A 20,280-nucleotide genomic window follows, 5' to 3' on the forward strand; every position below is an offset into this window, starting at 1 on the left:
GAATTTCAGAAAAAGACTTGTTAAATTGAATTAGATCCTCTTGGGCTTATGCACTACTTGAGGATGGTAGCTGAAGTGCAATAGCTAATCTGCTCTAAAATGGCCAAGCCTAACAGGACTAGTCCACCTGGGCTAGGCTGAAGGGGTAGGGGTCCTGGTGAGAAAGGAAAAGCCACCCTAGTGTGCTGCCCCCTGAGCAACAGGAAGAATTGCTCACTGCAAGTCCACTCCTCTGGCTGGACCATTGGTTATTTAGAGGTGGAAACCACTGCAGGGTGAAATCAAATTCCGTGACTGACAAGCAAAGAGTGAGAAAATGTAAAGAATGGCAGAGTAGGGAAGGAGAGCAGCTTAAACTTCCTGGGCCAGCCTACGAGTAGCCTATGAGCAGCAAAGGGCCATCAGAGAGGGCCTGGCCTCCTTCGGCCATAACACAAAGACATACCAGGACCAGCCATTGGCAACCACAGTTCAGCGTTTCACACATTTGTAGCAATAAAAGCTTGATGCCCACACTTTTGGTTTCCAGACACATGCTCTCTGAATGCTCTCTGAAGGCAGGGGCGGCTGCCTGGAGTGACTGAGGTCATCTCCCGCACAAGTCCCTAGCTGGAAGGACTTGGACAAGCGGGGACTCCAAACGGTGGTCTTCTCCATGGAGCTCTGGAACAAGCTGAAAGATCTAATCAAAAGCAGAAAATACTGGCAGACTGGGGAGCAGGGCAGGAGCTTCTAGATGTAGTAGAAGGTTCAGCTGACTTCAGTCATCCCTTGTCTCTCCCACGTAAACCAGAAGAGTCCACTCTCTGCAGACGGCCAAGCTGAACGATCCTCAGGCCAGTCAAGATGCCCGCTGAGTCTTCTGGAACTACTGGCCACGATTTCCGATTTCCACCCATCTTGTGCCCCGAGGCAGCGGGGAGGTCACCGTAGCCCCCTGGCCTGGGCCTCTCCAGGCGCCCGCTACACTGAAGCTCCAGCTCCTCCTTTCTCGCATCCCTCCCCTTCTCTTCCCTCCCTCGGCCGGTCCCTCCCCCAGCCGTGGGGTGGGGGGGCGGCAGGGCTTGGCTCGGCGAGGCCCGTGCATTCCAGAGAGCCAAGCGAGCTAGAGCAACAAAGGAGCCGGGTAGTTGGCGGGGAGAAGTCGGGGGGCTGAGGCGCTCTAACGCGAAGGGGGCGTCTGGGAGGCGGGCTGGCGCGGGGGCGGAGCCGGGGACCCAGTCCCGCACCCCCGGCCCGCGCCTGGCCTCCATCGCGGGGCCAGGAGGTGGTTTTAATGGTGGGAGAAGGAATGGGGCTGGAGATTGGGGGCCCAGGGGGCTCCAGGGGGTGAAGATAACTTGGATTGCCAGGAAGCGGTAGAGAGTTGTGCATCCCGGCCCGGGCCTCCGCCGCCCAACATGGGCCCCAGGTTCCAAAGTTTGCGAAGTTGGGTGCCGAGGGCCCGAGGCGCGCGGGGCGTCCGGGGGGACCCGGCACCGGACTCTCGGGGCGCACAGGTCGCCTGAGCTGCGTCTGCGGTCCCCAGGGTGGCGCGTGTGGCCGGGGGGGTGGGCTCCGGAGAGCGAGCGGGGGCGCCGGGGCTTCTGCTGAGTTGGCGGGTTTGGCCATGGCCGCTGCCCGCCTCGCACGGGGGCCGGAGCTCCTGCTCCTGGCGCTGCTCCTGCTGCTAGGGGCCCCGGGCCGGGGGGCGGCCTTGAGCGGGAACGCTACCCGGCCGGGGCCCTGGAGCGCGGGCGGGAGCGCGAGAAGGAGCGCGGCCGTGACCGGCCCTCCGCCGCTGCTGAGCCACTGCGGCCGGGCCGCCCCCTGCGAGCCGCTGCGCTACAACGTGTGCCTCGGCTCGGCGCTGCCCTACGGGGCCACCTCCACGCTGCTGGCCGGGGACTCCGACTCCCAGGAGGAGGCGCACGGCAAGCTCGTGCTCTGGTCGGGTAAGCGCGCGGGAGCCGGAGCCCGGGTCGGGGGCCGTGGCGGTGGGTTCCTGGGACTCTCCGAAAGAATAGGCTCGGGCCTGAGCTTGTGAGAGGGTGGGAGCAGCACCCGGGAGAGTTGGAGGAACAGAGCCTGAAACTTGGGAGGCAGGCTTGAGACCCTCGGGTAGGGAAGGCGAGGAAGTTGAGGGAGTGGGTCACAAAGGGCCTGAGCAGGGTAGGAAGCAAAGGATGAGGGGGAATGAGGGCCCCTGGGAGCGAGGGGGTGGGGGCTCTGAGCCACGGGAAAGGACTTCTTCTTCTTTTTTTTTTTTTTTAAATTTAAGAAGAGATGCTGCACGTAGGTACCACTCTGGAAGCGGGGTCCTCGGGAATGCAAGGTGTTTAGACCCTGGAGCAGAGACCAGGAAATCGAATTGGAGAGGGAAAGGGGAAAGATGGATGGGGGTAGAAGATTTAGGCATTGAGGGAAAATGGGGAGAAAAAAACTGAGTGAAATTTGTGAAAGGTAAGAAACCCCTGGTAATCAGAAAGTTCCAGAAATCTTGTTTTGGGAGCCAGAAGTCCAGAGGATTGTGATCTTGTCCTGCTTTTGACAGGAGATTTCAGTTTCCTCATCTGAAAAATGGGGACTCCGTTCCCTGTCCAAAATTGTGAAGGAATGAGACTCTTCTAACCATCATGTGTGTGTTCTTGGGACGTTTGGATTCTCAGACTGGTCTGCGTTGAGGAAGGACACTTAAGTCTGGGGTGTCCGGGCCCTTGGATACTTACATGGTGGCCTGAAGTCCCAGAAGCCTCACCTCATGCTGGGATTATGACCTGATCTGAAAAACTGCAGACTAAACCCAAGCAGGTCCTTCTTCAGCAGTGTGGAGTAGATTAGCTCCCCGCTTGTCACTCTTCTGGGTTGGGGACCTGCCTCACCACCCCTTGCTTGTAGCTAGCGTGGTTCCAAAAGTGTCCTTGAAGAAACAGAAACTAAAATCGAAAGCCAGGAGCAGACATGGGAACCTCCTTCTTTTGATAGGTCTTGGATGTCCCACACGTATGTTCTGCCCCAGCATCTTGATAGAGAAGTGTTTGTAGGCTGCCTGTCGTTGTCACATTGACCACTGGAGTTCTGAGTCTTTGCTGGATGTTGAACAAAGCCATGTCATTCCTGGCTTGGTACAGATGTCAGAGGAAGAACTTGGAGGATGGTACCCATGGTGGAGCCACATCCTTTGTGGGTATTGGGTTCTAAAGACAACATGTAGGCAGAAACCATGTGTAATCAATAGTAGCTTTGAAAAATTGACAAACGGCCACAACGTAAGGTCTCTGTGATTTTGTGTTCGTATCCTGTTTTATGGTAATATGTTTGTATGCATGTGCAACAGATAGTAATGCATAGTATATAAGAAGGGGCATACATAGAAAATATAATTTTAGTTTTTAAAATTACATAAATGCAGAAGTGATAAAACTTTTAAAAGACACACACAAAACAAAGTTATCAACAAGGTTTCCTTGAGTTTGCTAAGTTGCTTCAGTCATGTCCGACTCTGCGACCCCATGGACTATAGCCTGCCTGTCTCCTCTGTCCATGGGATTCTCCAGGCAAGAGTACTGGAGTGGATTGCCATTTCCTTCTCCATTTTTGAGTTTAGGAGCCAATTGTATGGAAAATCTAAATGTCTCCAACTAGAATCTCACCCAGTTCTGAGCTGCTCACACTATGAAAGGATATGTTCCTCCCGTCTCTCTCTCTCCTTATTTATTTAACAGGGGCTCATGGTTGAATTCCCCTAACTTAAATGCATGTGTGATGCTGCCCTTCTGTAGTTATCATCAAATCAAGGTGGAAGGGTATGAAACTCTCTCCAGCCCAAGCTCCTGAAAGCAGTTGCTGGGCAGTAGTGGTTTTGGCAGAAAAGTTTAGGAGTTAGAACCATCTGCTGGCTGCATAGGTTTGAACCTCACTAGCTGTGGCTCTGATGGGACACAGTCCTGCCGGGGTTCCGGCACTGAGCCCTGGTCCTTAGTTTACTCTGAGCTCTTCTCTGCCATCACCCTTCATCCCTCAGCTCAGTCCCATTCCCATATGCTTTCTGGATGTTCCTTTTCTATGTCTAGTCTTTCTGCTAGATGTTTTATGTGAAGTAGAGCCAGAAGTAGGTATAGGTATGGGCTGGGTCAGTAAGTGGGTAGAGTGAACCAGAGCCAAAAGTGAGAATCACAGACAAGCCTTCAGCTAAGAGTTGTAGTGATTTGTCCTGTCCTGAACTAGTAGACTTGATTTGGCTTAAGATGTAGTCAGTGTCATCTGGCTCTTGGAGGTGTTTTTGTAGGTGGAAATGATTTAGGGTTTCTGTAAACTTGAAAGTAGAGGCTTGTTCTTTCCTTTTTTTTTTTTTTTTAAATCTCAGAGTTCTGAGTACATAGCTGTCCACTCATTCATTCAGTTAGGTATTTGGGTGCTGGCTACAAGTCATCCTGGATCAGTTTCTGGGGCAGATAAAGATGGAGAATACAGACAGGATCCGTGCTGTCAAGGGAAGACAGACAATTAAACTAGGCTTTAGCAACACCTCTACGAGGTATTGTGACCTGGTAGGATGCTGAGGGAACACAGAGGACTGGGGAACAAGGAGAGACCTCCGGAGGAACTGACATTTAGTCCACAACCTGAGAAATAAGTAGGAGTTTCTGGGGCCAAGGATGATTTGGGTGGGAAGGGATAGAAAGAGGATATAGATGTGCAAAGGTGTAGAGGTGAGAGGGCTTGATACTTTTAAGGAAGTATAAGAATTTCAGTAGAACTGAATCAAAGCATGTGAGGGATAGGATTCTAAGAAATAAGACCTAGAGAATTAGAAAATAAAGGGATTCATATCCCATATTGGAAAGTTTGGATGTTTGCCGGAAAATAAGAAGGGGCCACTGAAGGCTTTTAATGAAGAGAGATGGAATCATATTTGCATTTCAGACCGATCTCCTTGAGTACTGTGTGAAGAAGCCGTGGGAGGAAGGGAAGCCTGAAGCCGGTTTGCTTGCTGAAGGAATGGTTGAAGTAGAGATGATGGTGGTCAGTACTAGGGTGACAGCTTGGAAGAAGTGGACAGATCCTGGGATTTCAGAAGTAGAACCAATGGGACTTGCTGATGAGTGAGCAGGAGGACCCACGTTTCAGGCTTGGATGGAAGGTGGTATCGTTCACTCTCACTAAGCTGGAAAATGCTAGAGAAGGAGGAGGTTTAGGAAGAAAGTACGAGTTCGTTTTGGTCATGTGAATTAGAGGGGCTCATTTGGACATCTGTGTGGAAAGTGAAAGTCGCTCAATCGTGTCTGACTCTTTGCAATCCCATGGACTATAAAGTCCATGGAGTTCTCCAGGCCAGAATGGAGTGGGTAGCCGTTCCCTTCTCCTAGGGATCTTCCAAACCCAGGGATCAAACCCAGGTCCCCTGCATTGCTGGCAGCTTCTTTACCAGCTGATTCACCAGGGAAGCCATCTGTGTGGAGAGTCCCAGCAAACCTAGAATTGTTGTTCTCTTGCTCAGTTGTGTCTGACTCTTTGCGACCCCATGAATTGCAGCATGTCAGGCTCCCTGTCTTTCACCATCTCCCAGAGTTTGTTCAGAATCATGTCCATTGAGTTAGTGATGCTATCCAATCATCTCATCCTCTGTCACCCCCTTCTCCTCCTGCCCTCAATCTTTCCCAGGATCAGTTCAGTTCAGTTGCTCAGTCATGTCCGACTCTTTGCGACCCCATGAATCGCAGCACGCCACGCCTCCCTGTCCATCACCAACTCCCGGAGTTCACCCAAACTCATGTGCATCGGGTCGGTGATGCCATCCAGCCATCTCATCCTCTGTCGTCCCCTTCTCCTCCTGCCCCCAATCCCTCCCAGCATCAGAGTCTTTTCCAATCAGTCAACTCTTCGCATGAGGTGGCCAAAGTACTAGAGCTTCAGCCTTAGCATCATTCCTTCCTAAGAAATCCCAGGGCTTATCTCCTTCAGAATGGACTGGTTGGATCTCCTTGCAGTCCAAGGGACTCTCAAGAGTCTTCTCCAACACCACAGTTCAAAAGCATCAATTCTTTGGCGCTCAGCCTTCTTCACAGTCCAACTCTCACATCCATACATGACCACAGGAAAAACCATAGCCCTGACTAGATAGACCTTAGTCGGCAAAGTAATGTCTCTGCTTTTGAATATGCTATCTAGGTTGGTCATAACTTTTCTTCCAAGGAGTAAGTGTCTTTTAATTTCATGGCTGCTATCACCATCTGCAGTGATTTTGGAGCCCCCCAAAATAAAGTCTGACACTGTTTCTACTGTTTCCCCATCTATTTGCCATGAAGTGATGGGACCAGATGCCATGATCTTCGTTTTCTGAATGTTGAGCTTTAAGCCAACTTTTTCACTCTCCTCTTTCACTTTCATCAAGAGGCTTTTTAGTTCCTCTTCACTTTCTGCCATAAGGGTGGTGTCATCTGCATATCTGAGGTTATTGATATTTCTCCTGGCAATCTTGATTCCAGCTTGTGTTTCTTCCAGTCCAGCGTTTCTCATGATGTATTCTGTATAGAAGTTAAATAAGCAGGGTGACAATATACAGCCTTGACGTACTCCTTTTCCTATTTGGAACCAGTCTGTTGTTCCATATCCAGTTCTAACTGTTGCTTCCTGACCAGCATACAGATTTCTCAAGAGGCAGGTCAGGTGGTCTGGTATTCCCATCTCTTTCAGAATTTTCCACAGTTTATTGTGATCCACACAGTCAAAGGCTTTGGCATAGTCAATAAAGCAGAAATAGCTGTTTTTCTGGAACTCTCTTGCTTTTTTGATGATCCAGCAGATGTTGGCAATTTGATCTCTGGTTCCTCTGCCTTTTCTAAAACCAGCTTGAACATCAGGGAGTTCACGGTTCACATATTGCTGAAGCCTGGCTTGGAGAATTTTGAGCATTACTGTACTAGCATGTGAGATGAGTGCAATTGTGCGGTAGTTTGAGCATTCTTTGGCATTGCCTTTCTTTGGGATTGGAATGAAAACTGAACTTTTCCAGTCCTGTGGCCACTGCTGAGTTTTTCAAATTTGCTGGCATATTGAGTGTAGCACTTTCACAGCATCATCTTTCAGGATTTGAAACAGCTCAACTGGAATTCCATCACCTCCACTAGCTTTGTTCGTAGTGATTCTTTCTAAGGCCCACTTGACTTCACATTCCAAAATGTCTGGCTCTAGATTAGTGATCACATCATCATGATTATCTGGGTCATGAAGATCTTTTTTGTACAGTTCTTCTGTGTATTCTTGCCACCTCTTCTTAATATCTTCTGCTTCTGTTAGGTCCAGACCATTTCTGTCCTTTATCGAGCCCATCTTTGCAAGAAATGTTCCCTTGGTATCTCTAATTTTCTTGAAGAGATCTCTAGGCTTTCCCATTCTGTTCTTTTCCTCTATTTCTTTGCATTGATCGTTGAAGAAGGCTTTCTTATCTCTCCTTGCTATTCTTTGGAACTCTGCATTCAGATGCTTATATCTTTCCTTTTCTCCTTTGCTTTTTGCCCCTGTTCTTTTCATAGCTATTTGTAAGGCCTCCCCAGACAGCCATTTTGCTTTTTTGCATTTCTTTTCCATGGGGATGGTCTTGATCCCTGTCTCCTGTACAATGCCACGAACCTCCATCCATAGTTCATCAGGCACTCTATCTATCAGATCTAGGCCCTTAAATCTATTTCTCACTTCCACTGTATAATCATCAGGGATTTGATTTAGGTCATACCTGAATGGTCTAGTGGTTTTCCCTACTTTCTTCAATTTCAGTCCAAATTTGGTAATAAGGAGTTCATGATCTGAGTCACAGTCAGCTCCTGGTCTTGTTTTTGCTGACTGTATAGAGCTTCTCCATCTTTGGCTGCAAAGAGTATAATCAATCTGATTTCGGTGTTGACCATCTGGTGATGTCCATGTGTAGAGTCTTCTCTTGTGTTGTTGGAAGAGGGTGTTTGCTGTGATCAGTGCATTTTCTTGGCAAAACTCTATTAGTCTTTGCCCTGCTTCATTCCTCATTCCAAGGCCAAATTTGCCTGTTACTCCAGGTGTTTCTTGACTTTCTACTTTTGCATTCCAGTCCCCTATAATGAAAAGGACATCTTTTTTGGGTGTTAGTTCTAAAAGGTCTTGTAGGTCTTCATAAAACCATTCAACTTCAGCTTCTTCAGCGTTACTGGTTGGGGCATAGACTTGGATAACTGTGATATTGAATGGTTTGCCTTGGAGACGAACAGAGATCATTCTGTCGTTTTTGAGATTGCATCCAAGTACTGCATTTCAGACTCTTTTGTTGACCATGATGGCTACTCCATTTCTTCTGAGGGATTCCTGCCCCCAGTAGTAGATATATCAGGATCTTTTCAAATGAGTCGGCTCTTCGCATCAGGTGGCCAAAGTATTGGAGCTTTGGCTTCAGCATCAGTCCTTCCAATGAATATTCAGGACTGATATCCTTTAGCATTGACTGGTTTGAGCTCCTTGAAGTCCAGAGGACTCTCAAGAGTCTTCTCCAACACCACAGTTCAAAAGCATCAATTCTTTGATGCTCAGCCAAACCTAGAATAGGAGTTGCTGAAGAGAGGTAGCCACTATGAGCTTCCTCAGCCTGGAATGCTGAGCCTTTGGAAGTGAGGAATATCTCAGGTTGGGCCAATTTGTAAGTTTATATAGAACTCAGGTCTGCCTCTCCTATATCTTTCAACTCTCTAGACTTGGGCTTCTTCAGGCACTCAGCATCTTACCCCAGGATAGTTTGAAATGTCTCCTTTCAGGCTTTCCAAGCTGACCAGACAAACATACTTATCCAGGCTATGGCCCACATTTGGCCAGACCTGGTTGGTTTGGTAAATGGGGTAAGAAAGCAGAGAGACCTGTGGCTGGCAGGGGAAATAGGTCCCTGAGAACCAGCACGTAGCCTCTTTGACCACTGCTGTGCTCTCTGTGTGCACAGGGGTGTGCAGCCCTGTCCCCCAGCTGGGGGCAGCTGGTAGGGAAGAGCTGGAGAAGCTGGAAGGAATTTCTCGTTTGCTACTCAGACATCTAGCTGAGAGATTGAGAGGAGGTGTGTTATTTGCAAAGGCAGACCAGAAAGAATTTCCTTAGAGCTGTTCCCAAACCTGGCTGATGATCAGAATCATTTTTAAAATATATATTTTTGGAAAGTATAAAAATCAGAGAAATACCCACGGGCTCAAGTTTTCATTTTTGCTTCAGATTTTTACCTTTTGAATTGTGAAATGTAGCCTGTATACATACGGTGCGTACGACACAGAGGTACTAAATAATAAATAAATATAAAATGACACCTGAGTCAAGTGATGGTGGGCCACCCAGGAGCTCCCTTTGCCTTTTCCAATCACATCTCCTTCCCTCCTCTTCTAGAAGTAACCACTACCCGGATGTTTTTGATGATCATTCCCTCTTTCCTCCATAGTTTTACCATCTAGTTTTGGAATCCCTGAACGGTGTATTTCAGTTTTGCATGTTTTTTTTTTTTTTTTACCTCTAAACAGATGGAACTGAGCTGTGTGTATTCTTTTATGTCTTATTTCTTTTGCTCTATGTTATTTTGTAAAATTCATCCATATTGTTGCAGCTTATTTTTTATTGCTGAATAGCACTCCATTGTACAATATACCACAATTTATCTATCTTATTGTTCTTTTTGTTTGTTTGTTTTTGGTTTTGGCTGTGCTGGGTCTTTGTTACTGCTCAAGGGCTTTCTCCGGTTGCAGTGAGCGGGAGCTACTCTTCATTGCGATGCACAGGCTTCTCTTGTTGCCTTACATGGGCTCTAAGGCGTGCAAGCTTCAGTAGCTGTATCACATGGGCTCAGGAGTTGTGATGCACAGGCTTAGTTGCTCCTTCGCGGGTGGGGTCCTCACAGACCAGGGGTCAAGTCCATGTCCCCTGATTGGCAGGTAGATTCTTAACCACTGAATCACCAGGAAAGTCCCCTTTTGGTTGTTCTTAAACATTTAAGTTATCTCTGTTTTTGGCTACTATGAATAACATTGCTGTGAATATTCTTTTCTATATATCCTGGTGCCCCTGGGTCAAATTTCTCTAGGTACATACTGAGAGAAATGGAATCGCTAGGTAAGAGGGCACGCATATCAGCTTTGCTACATAACGCCAGTTTTTCAAAATGATTGTACCAACTTCTACACTCACTGTTCCTGTAGAAGAGTCACCACGGCTCCATGTTATTTCTGACACTTGGTACTGTCAGTGTTTTAAGTTTTTGCCAATCTAGAAGATCTGAATAGACATTTCTCCGAAGAGGACATATAGATATGTCTCATGAAAAGATGTTCAACATTGATAGTTATTAGAGAAATGCAAATCACCAGTACAATGAGATATTACTTAATACTGGTCAGAATGGCTATCACCAAAAAATCCACAAACAAATGGTGGATGAAGAGAAGGGAACCCTTCTACACTGTTGGTGTAAATGTAAATTGGTATAGCCACTATGGAGAACAGTATGGTGGTCCCTTAAGAAACTAAAAATAGAGCTACCATGTGACCCTGCAGTCCCACTCATGGGCATATATCTGGAGAAAAACATGATCCGAAAGGATACATGAACTCTGGTGTTCATCGCTGCACTGTTTACAATAGCCAAGACATGGAAGCAACCTAAATGTCGATCAACAGAGGAATGGATGAAGAAGATATGGTACTTATATACAGTGGAATATTATTTAGCCGTTAAAAGGAAAATGGATATTGATGAACCTATTTACAGGGGAGGAAGGGAGATGCAGGTGTAAAGAATGGACTTGTGGACACAATGAGGGAGGGAGAGAGCGGGATGAATGGAGAAGTAGCATCACCATATATACACTATCAGCTGTAAGCTGGCGATAAACTGCTATGGAGCATAGGGAGCCCAGTCTGGCGCTCTGTGATGACCTGGAGGGTTGGGGTTGGGGAGGAGAGGGAGGCTTGAGAAGGAGGGGATGTAGTATAATTATGGCTGATTTGCATTGTTATATAGCAGAAACCAACACAAGGCTGCAAAATTTTTTTTTAATTTAAATAAACAATTGTCACACACAAAAAAGAATGAAATAATGTCATTTTCAGTAACATGGATGGACCTGGAGAGTGTCATACTGAGTGAAGTAAGTCAGATGGAGGAGAAACATCATATGGCATCCCTTATATATGAGATCTAAAAAGGAATTTTACAAATGAACTTACGAAACAGAAAGAGACACAGATTTAGAAAACAAACTTATGGTTGCCAAGGAGAAGGGACAGTTAGGGAGTTTGGGAAGGTCATGTACACACTGCTGTTTTCAAAGAGGATAACCCACGAGGACCTACTGTCTAGCACCTGGAACTCTATTCATAATGTTATGTGGCAGCCTGGATGGGACGGAGGTTTGGAGGAGAATGGATACATGTATGTGTATGGGTGAGTCCCTTCTATTCACCTGACACTACTACAACATTGTTAATTGGCTAGACCCCAGGACAAAATAAAAAATTAAGTTTGAAAGAAAATTTTTTTTTGCCAGTCTAGTGGCTGTGTGGTTGTATGTATTTGTGCTTTTAATTTGTATTTCCCTGATTGCTAGTGAGGTTAAGCACCATTTCAGATGTTCCCTCACTGGCCATTTAGATTTCTTCTTTTGTGAAACCTCTGTTCAGATCTGTGGCCCATTTTTCTGTCAGACTATCTGTCACATTTGTAAGATTTGTAGTCTTTATATATGCTATATATGAGTCCTTTATTGGTTGTAAGTGTTGAAAATTCTTTCTATTCTGCAGCATGCCTTTTCATTCTCTCAGTGTCTTCTGTTGGACAGAAGTTCTGAACTTTAAGGTAGTCATTTATCAAACTTTTTATGATTAGTGCTTATTGTGTCTTACTTTTAAGTCCTTTCATACCACAAAGTCAAGAATTCATTCTGTTACCTTCTTTCCTTTCATTTTAGGTACATAATTCACCTGGAATTGATTATTTTAGAACTCCAGTTTCATATATATTATTTCAACATCGTTTATTTTTAAAAAATTATTTTCTGTACTGGTCTGCCATAAATCAAGTGTTCAAATATGTTTTTGTTTCTGGGATCTTTATTCCATTCCATATGTCTATTTGTCTATCTCTTATCATACCATCTTAATTATAATATCTTTTTTAAAAAATCATGCCTCTGGGCATGCAGAATCTCGGTTCCCCAACCAGAAATCAAACCTGTGTCCCCTGATTTGGGAACTTGGAGTCTTAACCACTGGACCACTAAGGAAGTCCCTTTAATTATCATATCTTTATAGCGTGGTCCTTTTTTTTAATTTTATTTTTAATTGGAGGATAATTGCTTTACAATGTTGTGTTGATTTCTGCTATACAACAACATGAATCAGCCATAAGTATACATATATCCCTTCCTTCTTGAACCTCCCTTCCACCCCAGCCCCCATCCCACCCCTGTAGGTTGTTACAGAGTACCGGGCTGAGCTTCCTGTGTTGTATAGCAACTTCCCACTAGCTATCTATTTTACATATGGTAATGTATATGTTTCACTATAGCAGGGTTCTTTACCTTCTTTGAGCTATAAACCTTTTTGACAGTCTGGTAAAACCTATGGGCCCCTTCTCAGTATAGTATTTTTAATCCATAAAGTAGAGCACAAAGGATTGAAAAGCATATAGGATTACAAAAGAAATTAATTATATTGAAATATAGTTTTCAAGTGTTAAAAAACAAGTTTGCAATCTAATGTATGTGTGCTTCTTTATTAGTACACTAGATAACATTTCAGTTCAGTTCAGTTCAGTCGCTCAGTCGTGTCCGACTCTTTGCGACCCCATGAATCGCAGCATGCGAGGCCTCCCTGTCCATCACCAGCTCCTGGAGTTCACTCAGACTCACGTCCATCGAGTCAGTGATGCCATCCAGCCATCTCATCCTCTGTCGTCCCCTTCTTCTGCCCCCAATCCCTCCCAGCATCAGAGTCTTTTCCGATGAGTCAACTCTTTGCATGAAGTGGCCAAAGTACTGGAGTTTCAGCTTCAGCATCATTCCTTCCAAAGAAATCCCAGGGCTTATCTCCTTCAGAATGGACTGGTTGGATCTCTTTGCAGTCCAAGGGACTCTCAAGAGTCTTTTCCAACACCACAGTTCAAAAGCATCAGTTCTTCAGCACTCAGCTTTCTTCACAGTCCAGCTCTCACATCCATTCACCACTGGAAAAACCATAGTCTTGACTAGATGGGACCTTTGTTGGCAAAGTAATGTCTCTGCTTTTCAATATGCTATCTAGGTTGGTCATAACTTTCCTTCCAAGGAGTAAGCATCTTTTAATTTCATGGCTGCAGTCACCATCTGCAGTGATTTTGGAGCCCCCCCAAATAAAGTCTGACACTGTTTCCACTGTTTCCCCATCTATTTGCCATGAAGTGATGGGACCAGATGCCATGATCTTCGTTTTCTGAATGTTGCTGCTGCTGCTGCTAAGTCACTTCAGTTGTGTCCGACTCTGTATGACCCCATAGACTGCAGCCCACCAGTCTCCCCCGTCCCTGGGATTCTCCAGGCAAGAACACTGGAGTGGGTTGCCATTTCCCTCTCCAATGCGTGAAAGTGAAAAGTAAGAGTGAAGTCGGTCAGTCGTGTCCGACTCTTCGTGACCCCATGGACTGCAGCCTACCAGGCTCCTCTGTCCATGGGATTTGCTAGGCAAGAGTACTGGAGTGGGGTGCCATCACCTCTGTTCTGAATGTTAGTGTGGGTTTAATAAGCACTGTAATGTCAAGGTAGTGATGAGCAGTAACAATATTTTGAGGTGTTTCCAACAAAAGTATCTAATTTCCATTTGTGACAAAGCCACAGGTACTGCTAACATTTCTGTGGTTTGTTGCTCACATTCATAATTGGGAAAGACTAAATTTCAGTTAGATATAATTTTTTCCCATCCAGGTTCATGGACCCCTAAATTCTCTTTGTGACCTCCAGGCTAAGAACCTCTGCTTTAGAGGATGGCACTATTTAATAGACAGTGTGGTCTATTCTTAACCCTTTGTATTTTCATGTAAAAGTATTTGTTGGTGGTTTTGATTGGAATTACATTGAGTATATATATTAATTTGAAAAAAATAACATCTTTACAATATTGTGTCTTCGAATAATTTCATTAAGTATTCTATGTAGATCTTTAATTTTCTCAGTATTTTTTGCAATTTTCTGCAAAAAGTTCACTTGTTAGATTTATTCCTAGGTACTTGACATTTAATGCTGTTATAAATTGTGCTTTTATATTTCATTTTGTTGGTTGCTGTTGCATAGAGATACAATTGATTTTAAATCCAGTAAACAAACTAAATTTATATACATACAAAGTCATCTCATTTGTGAATGAGTTTTGTTCCTCCTTTTTCAAGCTATATGTACTATATTCTTTATTGCCTTACTGTACTACTTAAAACCTCCAGTACATGGTTAAATAGAAGTGATATTAGTAGCAGAAGTCTTCATCCTTGACTTTTTCTTCATTCTAAAGAGAAAGCTCTTATACCTTTCACCATTAAATGTGATATTTGGTATAGGAATCTTGTAGTTATATTTTATCAGATTAAGGAAATTTTCTTCTATTCCTAATTTGCCGATTATTATTTTTACCATGGATGGATGTTGAACTTTATCAACCACTTCTTCTGTTGAGATGATCATATGATTTTTTTCCGTCAACGTGGTAAATTGCATTGATGAAATTTTCTAATGTTGAACCATCCTTAGCACAATGGATTTCAACTTGACTGATCATCAGAATCACACAAATTCTTTTTTAAAGTTTAAATTGTGTCAAATATTATTTTTAAAGTACATAAATATAGAAAAAGTGAAGAAACTATTATAACACCTATGTTCATAATTTTTATTTCATATTTTATTAAGGAAATAAAACAAGGGAATTCCCTGGCAGTCTCACAGCCAAAAAAAAGAAAAAAAATAGATAAAATTGATGTCCCCTTTCTTCTTGTTTCCAGTTGCATTTCCTTATCTTCTCTGGGAAGCTTCCTCCACCCCAGTAATTTACATATTTATTTTTTAAGCTTAATTACTTTAATAAAATAGGTAGTACAAAATTGAAAAGTAACCAAAGTCAAACCCTTCCATTTCTGCTTCCTGCTCCCCATTTCCCCTCCCACAGGCAACCGCCAACACTAGTTTGTGTGTCTTTTTGTAGAATCTAACGTGTACAAATGTATACATGTTCTTATTTTCCCTCTCATAACCAGTAGTGGTTCTGCGGGCTCAGTTGAGTATCCTCTACTCAACTGCACCCGTTTAACAGGATATAGTGGAGGTTGTTTCAGTTCATCACAAATAGTTCAAGCCTGGATAGTGTTCTATTATATTGATGTGTGACATTTTATTTAGTAGGTCTCCTATTGATGGATATATATTAAGGATGTTTCTACTTTTCTGCTATTACAAATGATATTACAATAAATAATCTTATATATGATTTTTGTGAACATGTAAAGTGGAATTGTGAGTATATTTGATAGCTGGTATCAGATAGTCTCCATAAGTATTTAATAATTTTTATTCCTACTAAAAATGTACAAAACTGCCAGTCTCCCCTACGCTCTTGCCAAAATAGCATTTTCAAATGTTTTGATCTTTATCCTTCTAAAGATTAAAAAAAGATATCATTATAGTTCTGTTTCACATTTATTGAGTGAGACTGAGCATCTCTTTATGTTTTTAAAGGCCATTTGTATTTTCTGTGTGTGATCTCTTGCTTATCTTTTGCCCATTTTTCTATAGGATTATGAATTTCTTATTGATTTAGAAGAGCTTTATGCACATAAGGAAAGTAATTCTTTCTTTACCTGTGATGTTTATTGGACATATATTTTCTCAGTGTCTTGCTTTTCTTATGATCTTGTTTTTTACCCTACTGAATTTATCTATTTTTCTGCATTGGGAGGCAGGTTCATTCTTTACCACCAGCACCACCTGGGAAGCCACTATCTATTTTTCTGAAGTCTTTTCTTCAAATCTTTTATTTCAAAATTTCTAGTTTTGTGTCATACTTCAAAAGGCCTTCTCCACTCTAGGATTTTCAAAAAACATTTTCCACTTTTTCTTCGAGTAGTCTAATTTTTTTTTAATAGTGCAGTTATTTTGATTCATCTGGAATTTATTTTTTATGTAAGAAATGGGGTAAGGATCCAACTTGTTTTTTCCCCAAGCTGCCTCATCAGTTGTCTTTCTTTTTTTAAAGCAATTTCATTTTCTTTTTTTTGTTGTTGTTTTTCTTCAGTGAGTTTTTATTTTTAAAATTAATTTTTATTTTATATTTAAAATTAATTTTATTACATTTTATTAATTAAAATTAATTTACAGTGCTCTGTTAGTTTCTGCTGTATAGCAAGATGAATCATTATACATATACATATATCCACTCTTTTTCAGGTTCTATTCCCTATAGATCATTACAGTGTATTGAATAGAGTGCCCTGTGTTATGCAGGAAGTTTGTTTTTTCTTTTTCTCTTTTTTTCTGGCTGCACTGCCCTGAATGGGGGAATCTTAGTTCCCTGACCAGGGGATCAAATACGAGTCTGCTGCATTGAAGTTTGGGGTCTTAACCAGTGGACTGCCAGGGAAGTCCCCCCTCAATTGTCTTTCAAGATTTATTTAATAATCTATCTTTTCCTTGAAGATTTTATTTTTAAAGTACAAAACAATATTTAAAATGAAAAAAAAGAAAAATTGCATACTTTAAAAAGCTGATAGTTGGGACCTCCCTGGTGATCCAGTGGCTAAGACTTCAGCTCCCAATGCAGGGGGCCTCAGTCCGACCCCTGGTCAGGAAACTAGATCCCACATGCTGCAACTGAGATCCCAGTGCAGCCAAATATATAAACAAATTATATATATCAGTTCAGTTCAGTCGCTCAGTCGTGTCCGACTCTTTGCGACCCCATGAATCGCAGCACGCCACGCCTCCCTGTCCATCACCAACTCCCGGAGTTCACTCAAACTCATGTCTGTCAAGTCAGTGATGCCATTCAGCCATCTCATCCTCTGTCGTCCCCTTCTCCTCCTGCCCCCAATCCCTCCCAGCATCAAAGTCTTTTCCAATGAGTCAACTCTTCGTATGAGGTGGCCAAGGTATTGGAGTTTCAGCTTTAGCATCAGTCCTTCCAAAGAACACCCAGGACTGATCTCCTTTAGGATGGACTGGTTGGATCTCCTTGCAGTCCAAGGGACCCTCAAGAGTCTTCTCCAACACCGCAGTTCAAAAGCATCAATTCTTCGGCACAGCTTTCTTCACAGTCCAACTCTCACATCCATACATGACCACTGGAAAAACCATAGCCTTGATTAGATGGACCTTTGTTGGCAAAGTAATGTCTCTGCTTTTCAATATGCTATCTAGGTTGGTCATAACTTTCCTTCCAAGGAGTAAGCGTCTTTTAATTTCATGGCTGCAATCACCATCTGCAGTGATTTTGGAGCCCAGAAAAATGAAGTCTGACACTGTTTCCCCATCTATTTGCCATGAAGTGATGGGACCAGATGCCATGATCTTAGTCTTCTTATATATATATATTTAAAGCTGTCTTTCTTTTTTTAAAAGCAATTTCATTTTCTTTTTTTTTTGTTTTTCTTCAGTGAGTTTTTATTTTTAAAATTAATTTTTATTTTATATTTAAAATTAATTTTATTGCATTTTATTATTTAAAATTAATTTACAGTGTTGTGTTAGTTTCTGCTGTATAGCAAGGTGAATCATTTTACATATACATATATCTATTCTTTTTCAGATTCTATTCCTTATACATCATTACAGTGTATTAAATAGAGTGCCCTGTACTATGCAGTAGGCTTGTTTTTTCTTTTTCTCTTTTTTAATTACCACAGATATCACAAAATCCAGAAAAGTAACAGAATATTGTATGTATGTGTGTGTGCATGTGTTCTATTAATAGTTATTCATTGTTATATTACAAAGCATTCCAAAACCTGGTGGCTTAAAACAAGAACCATTCCTTTTGCTCATGAGTCTACAATCTGGGCAGCACTCAGCAGGGATGGCTTGTTTCTGTTCCCAAATGTCTGAGGCCTTCACTGGGATAACTGGAAAAGTTGGGAACTTGAAAAACGCAGCATCTCTTTCTCTTTCAATGAGAAGGGGACAACAAAGGATGAGATGGTGGATGGCATGACTGACGCGATGGACATGAGTTTGAGTAGGCTCCAGGAGTTGGTGATGGACAGGGAAGCCTGGTGTGCTGCAGCCTGTGGGGTCACAAACAGTCAGACACGACTGAGCCACTGAAGTGAACTGACCTTTCCCTTTCTTCTTTTGGGCCCAGGGTCTGTCAATGCAGTCTCCACCAGGCCTCTTCAGCAGGACAGCCTTGGGATAGTTAATCTGATTACATGGCAACTGGGCTTCAAGAACAAGGGTTCCAAGAGACCCAGGCAAAAACCAAATGGCTTCTTATTATGATCCAGGCTTGAGAGTTTGAGAACATCACTGCCACCACATTTTATTGGTAGAGCAAGTCACTAAGACCAGCCCATATTCCACAGTATCTTTATTAAACGTCCATCTGTTTCTCCTCTAAAATACATTTTACTCTAGGGAGCTCCTCCCTATTTAAAATGTATTGTGTAATAAACATCCAGTAAAATTCACTTTCTTTGTTGTCACAGTTCTGTGAGTTTAGACAAAGGCATAGCCTGGATGCAGCCACTGCATTCAAGATGGAGAACAGCCCCATCACCCCCAAATGTTCCCTCGTGCTGTCCCTTGGTAGGCAAAGTCCTCTCCTACTCCATCCCCTGGCAACCACTGCTGTGTCCTCCACCCATACCCAGGCAGTCAGAATTTTGGAGACTGGGTTCTCCATCTAGAGGGATAGAGGTCCCCCAGGTGATTCTGATTTGAGTCAGGTCTGAGAACCGTTGGTAGGAACATGTCTTCTTTTAAAATACCAGTTCAGTTCAGTTGCTCCGTTGTGTCCGACTCTGTAGCCCCATGGATTGCAGCACGCCAGGCTTCCAAGGCGCAAGCATCTTAATTTCATGGCTGCAGTCACTTTCATTACTGCAGTCATCTGCAGTGATTTTGGAGCCCAAGAAAATAAAGTCTGTCACTTAAAAAAAATTTATATCTATATATAATTTTGCTGCGTTGGGTCTTAGTTGCTGCAGGTGGGATCTTTAGTCGCAGCATGCTGCACCTTTTAGTTGACTAGTCCCCTGATCAGGGATCAAACCTGGATAGAGTCTTAGCCACTGAACCACCAGGGAAGTCCCTCAAGAACACTGCCTATTAAGCAATAGGAATTTGCTTTGCGCCCTTAGAATAGGCTTTGCTAGTGAGAGCTGTGAGTGGTCAGAGGCCTCAGATAAGTAACAGTAACAGCTAATATCTCTTGAGTGCTTAGTATATGACAGGTACTGGGCTATATACATTTGGCACATTATTTCACTCTGCACCACAGTTCCACTAAATCTATTGTCCCCATTTCACAGATGAGGAAATTAAGGCTCAAGATTAAGTAATTTGTCCAAGATCACACAGCCAGGAAATGGTAGAGCCACAGTTTGGACTCAGGCAGGCCAAATTTTGAGGTCCATGCTCCTTATCCCTCCCTCCCCAAAAGAGAAGTTACCTGCCCCCACCAGCTCCAGCCTGGGCAGTTCCCCATGTCAGCTCTCACTTCCTCAGAAGCTTATCCTAATACAATGTCTTGTTTGGGAAATAGGTGTTCCTGCAGGAGGGATGATTCAGGAGGAACAGAGGGATGGAATGCTGAAGTGAGCTCAGCCAGCGGGGGAGCAGGGTAGAGGCCTGGGCTGGGGCGGGGGTGCTGGGAGACCTCCACCTGCGTGCGTCTTGCTGACAAGACCTTTCCTCCCCCTGCACTGGAAACAGCCTCCTCTGTTTCTCTCCATCTGATTTCCTGTTTCCTCTTCTGGCTTTGGATTACCTGGCTCCCCTGACTACCTCTTCCTAAGCTCCTACCTGTTCTCTGTCCCACCTCAGCTTGGTAAGAGGAACAAGGGTCCGGGGGTCTGGGCAAGGGGAAACACCTCCTGGATCTGGTGCACGGGCCCTGTGGGGGTGGGTCCCACAGCCCTCCTTCCCCATGGACTGTAGAAGGTTTAAGAATGCCCCTGAAAAATTAAAAGGTAAATTGATTTTGGGTTCTCAACCAGAGATGCCAACATTTGGGTCATTTTGAAATGGGGGCTGCTTTTTAAAAACTTGAATTGAACTGCAATATGTTAATACATGGAGAAAA

General features: G+C 43.6%; 1 protein-coding gene across 2 annotated transcripts in view; it reads left to right on the top strand.

The window, feature by feature from the left end:
• The first annotated feature begins 1,090 nt into the window (after nt 1-1,090).
• The window catches only part of SMO (smoothened, frizzled class receptor), a 28,277-nt gene continuing 9,087 nt past the window's right edge, over nt 1,091-20,280 (top strand). The window contains exon 1 of one of the 2 annotated variants that reach the window (XM_027968796.3): nt 1,091-1,934. In XM_027968796.3, the coding sequence (XP_027824597.1) occupies nt 1,610-1,934 (325 nt within the window). In that variant the 5' untranslated portion in view covers nt 1,091-1,609. Of the gene's footprint in view, nt 20,026-20,280 lie in introns of both variants that reach the window. The other variant, XM_042248811.2, reaches the window with a different exon arrangement.

This window comes from Ovis aries, chromosome 4 (assembly GCF_016772045.2).
Source record: "Ovis aries strain OAR_USU_Benz2616 breed Rambouillet chromosome 4, ARS-UI_Ramb_v3.0, whole genome shotgun sequence".
In the NCBI taxonomy this organism is placed as follows: Eukaryota; Metazoa; Chordata; class Mammalia; order Artiodactyla; family Bovidae; genus Ovis; species Ovis aries.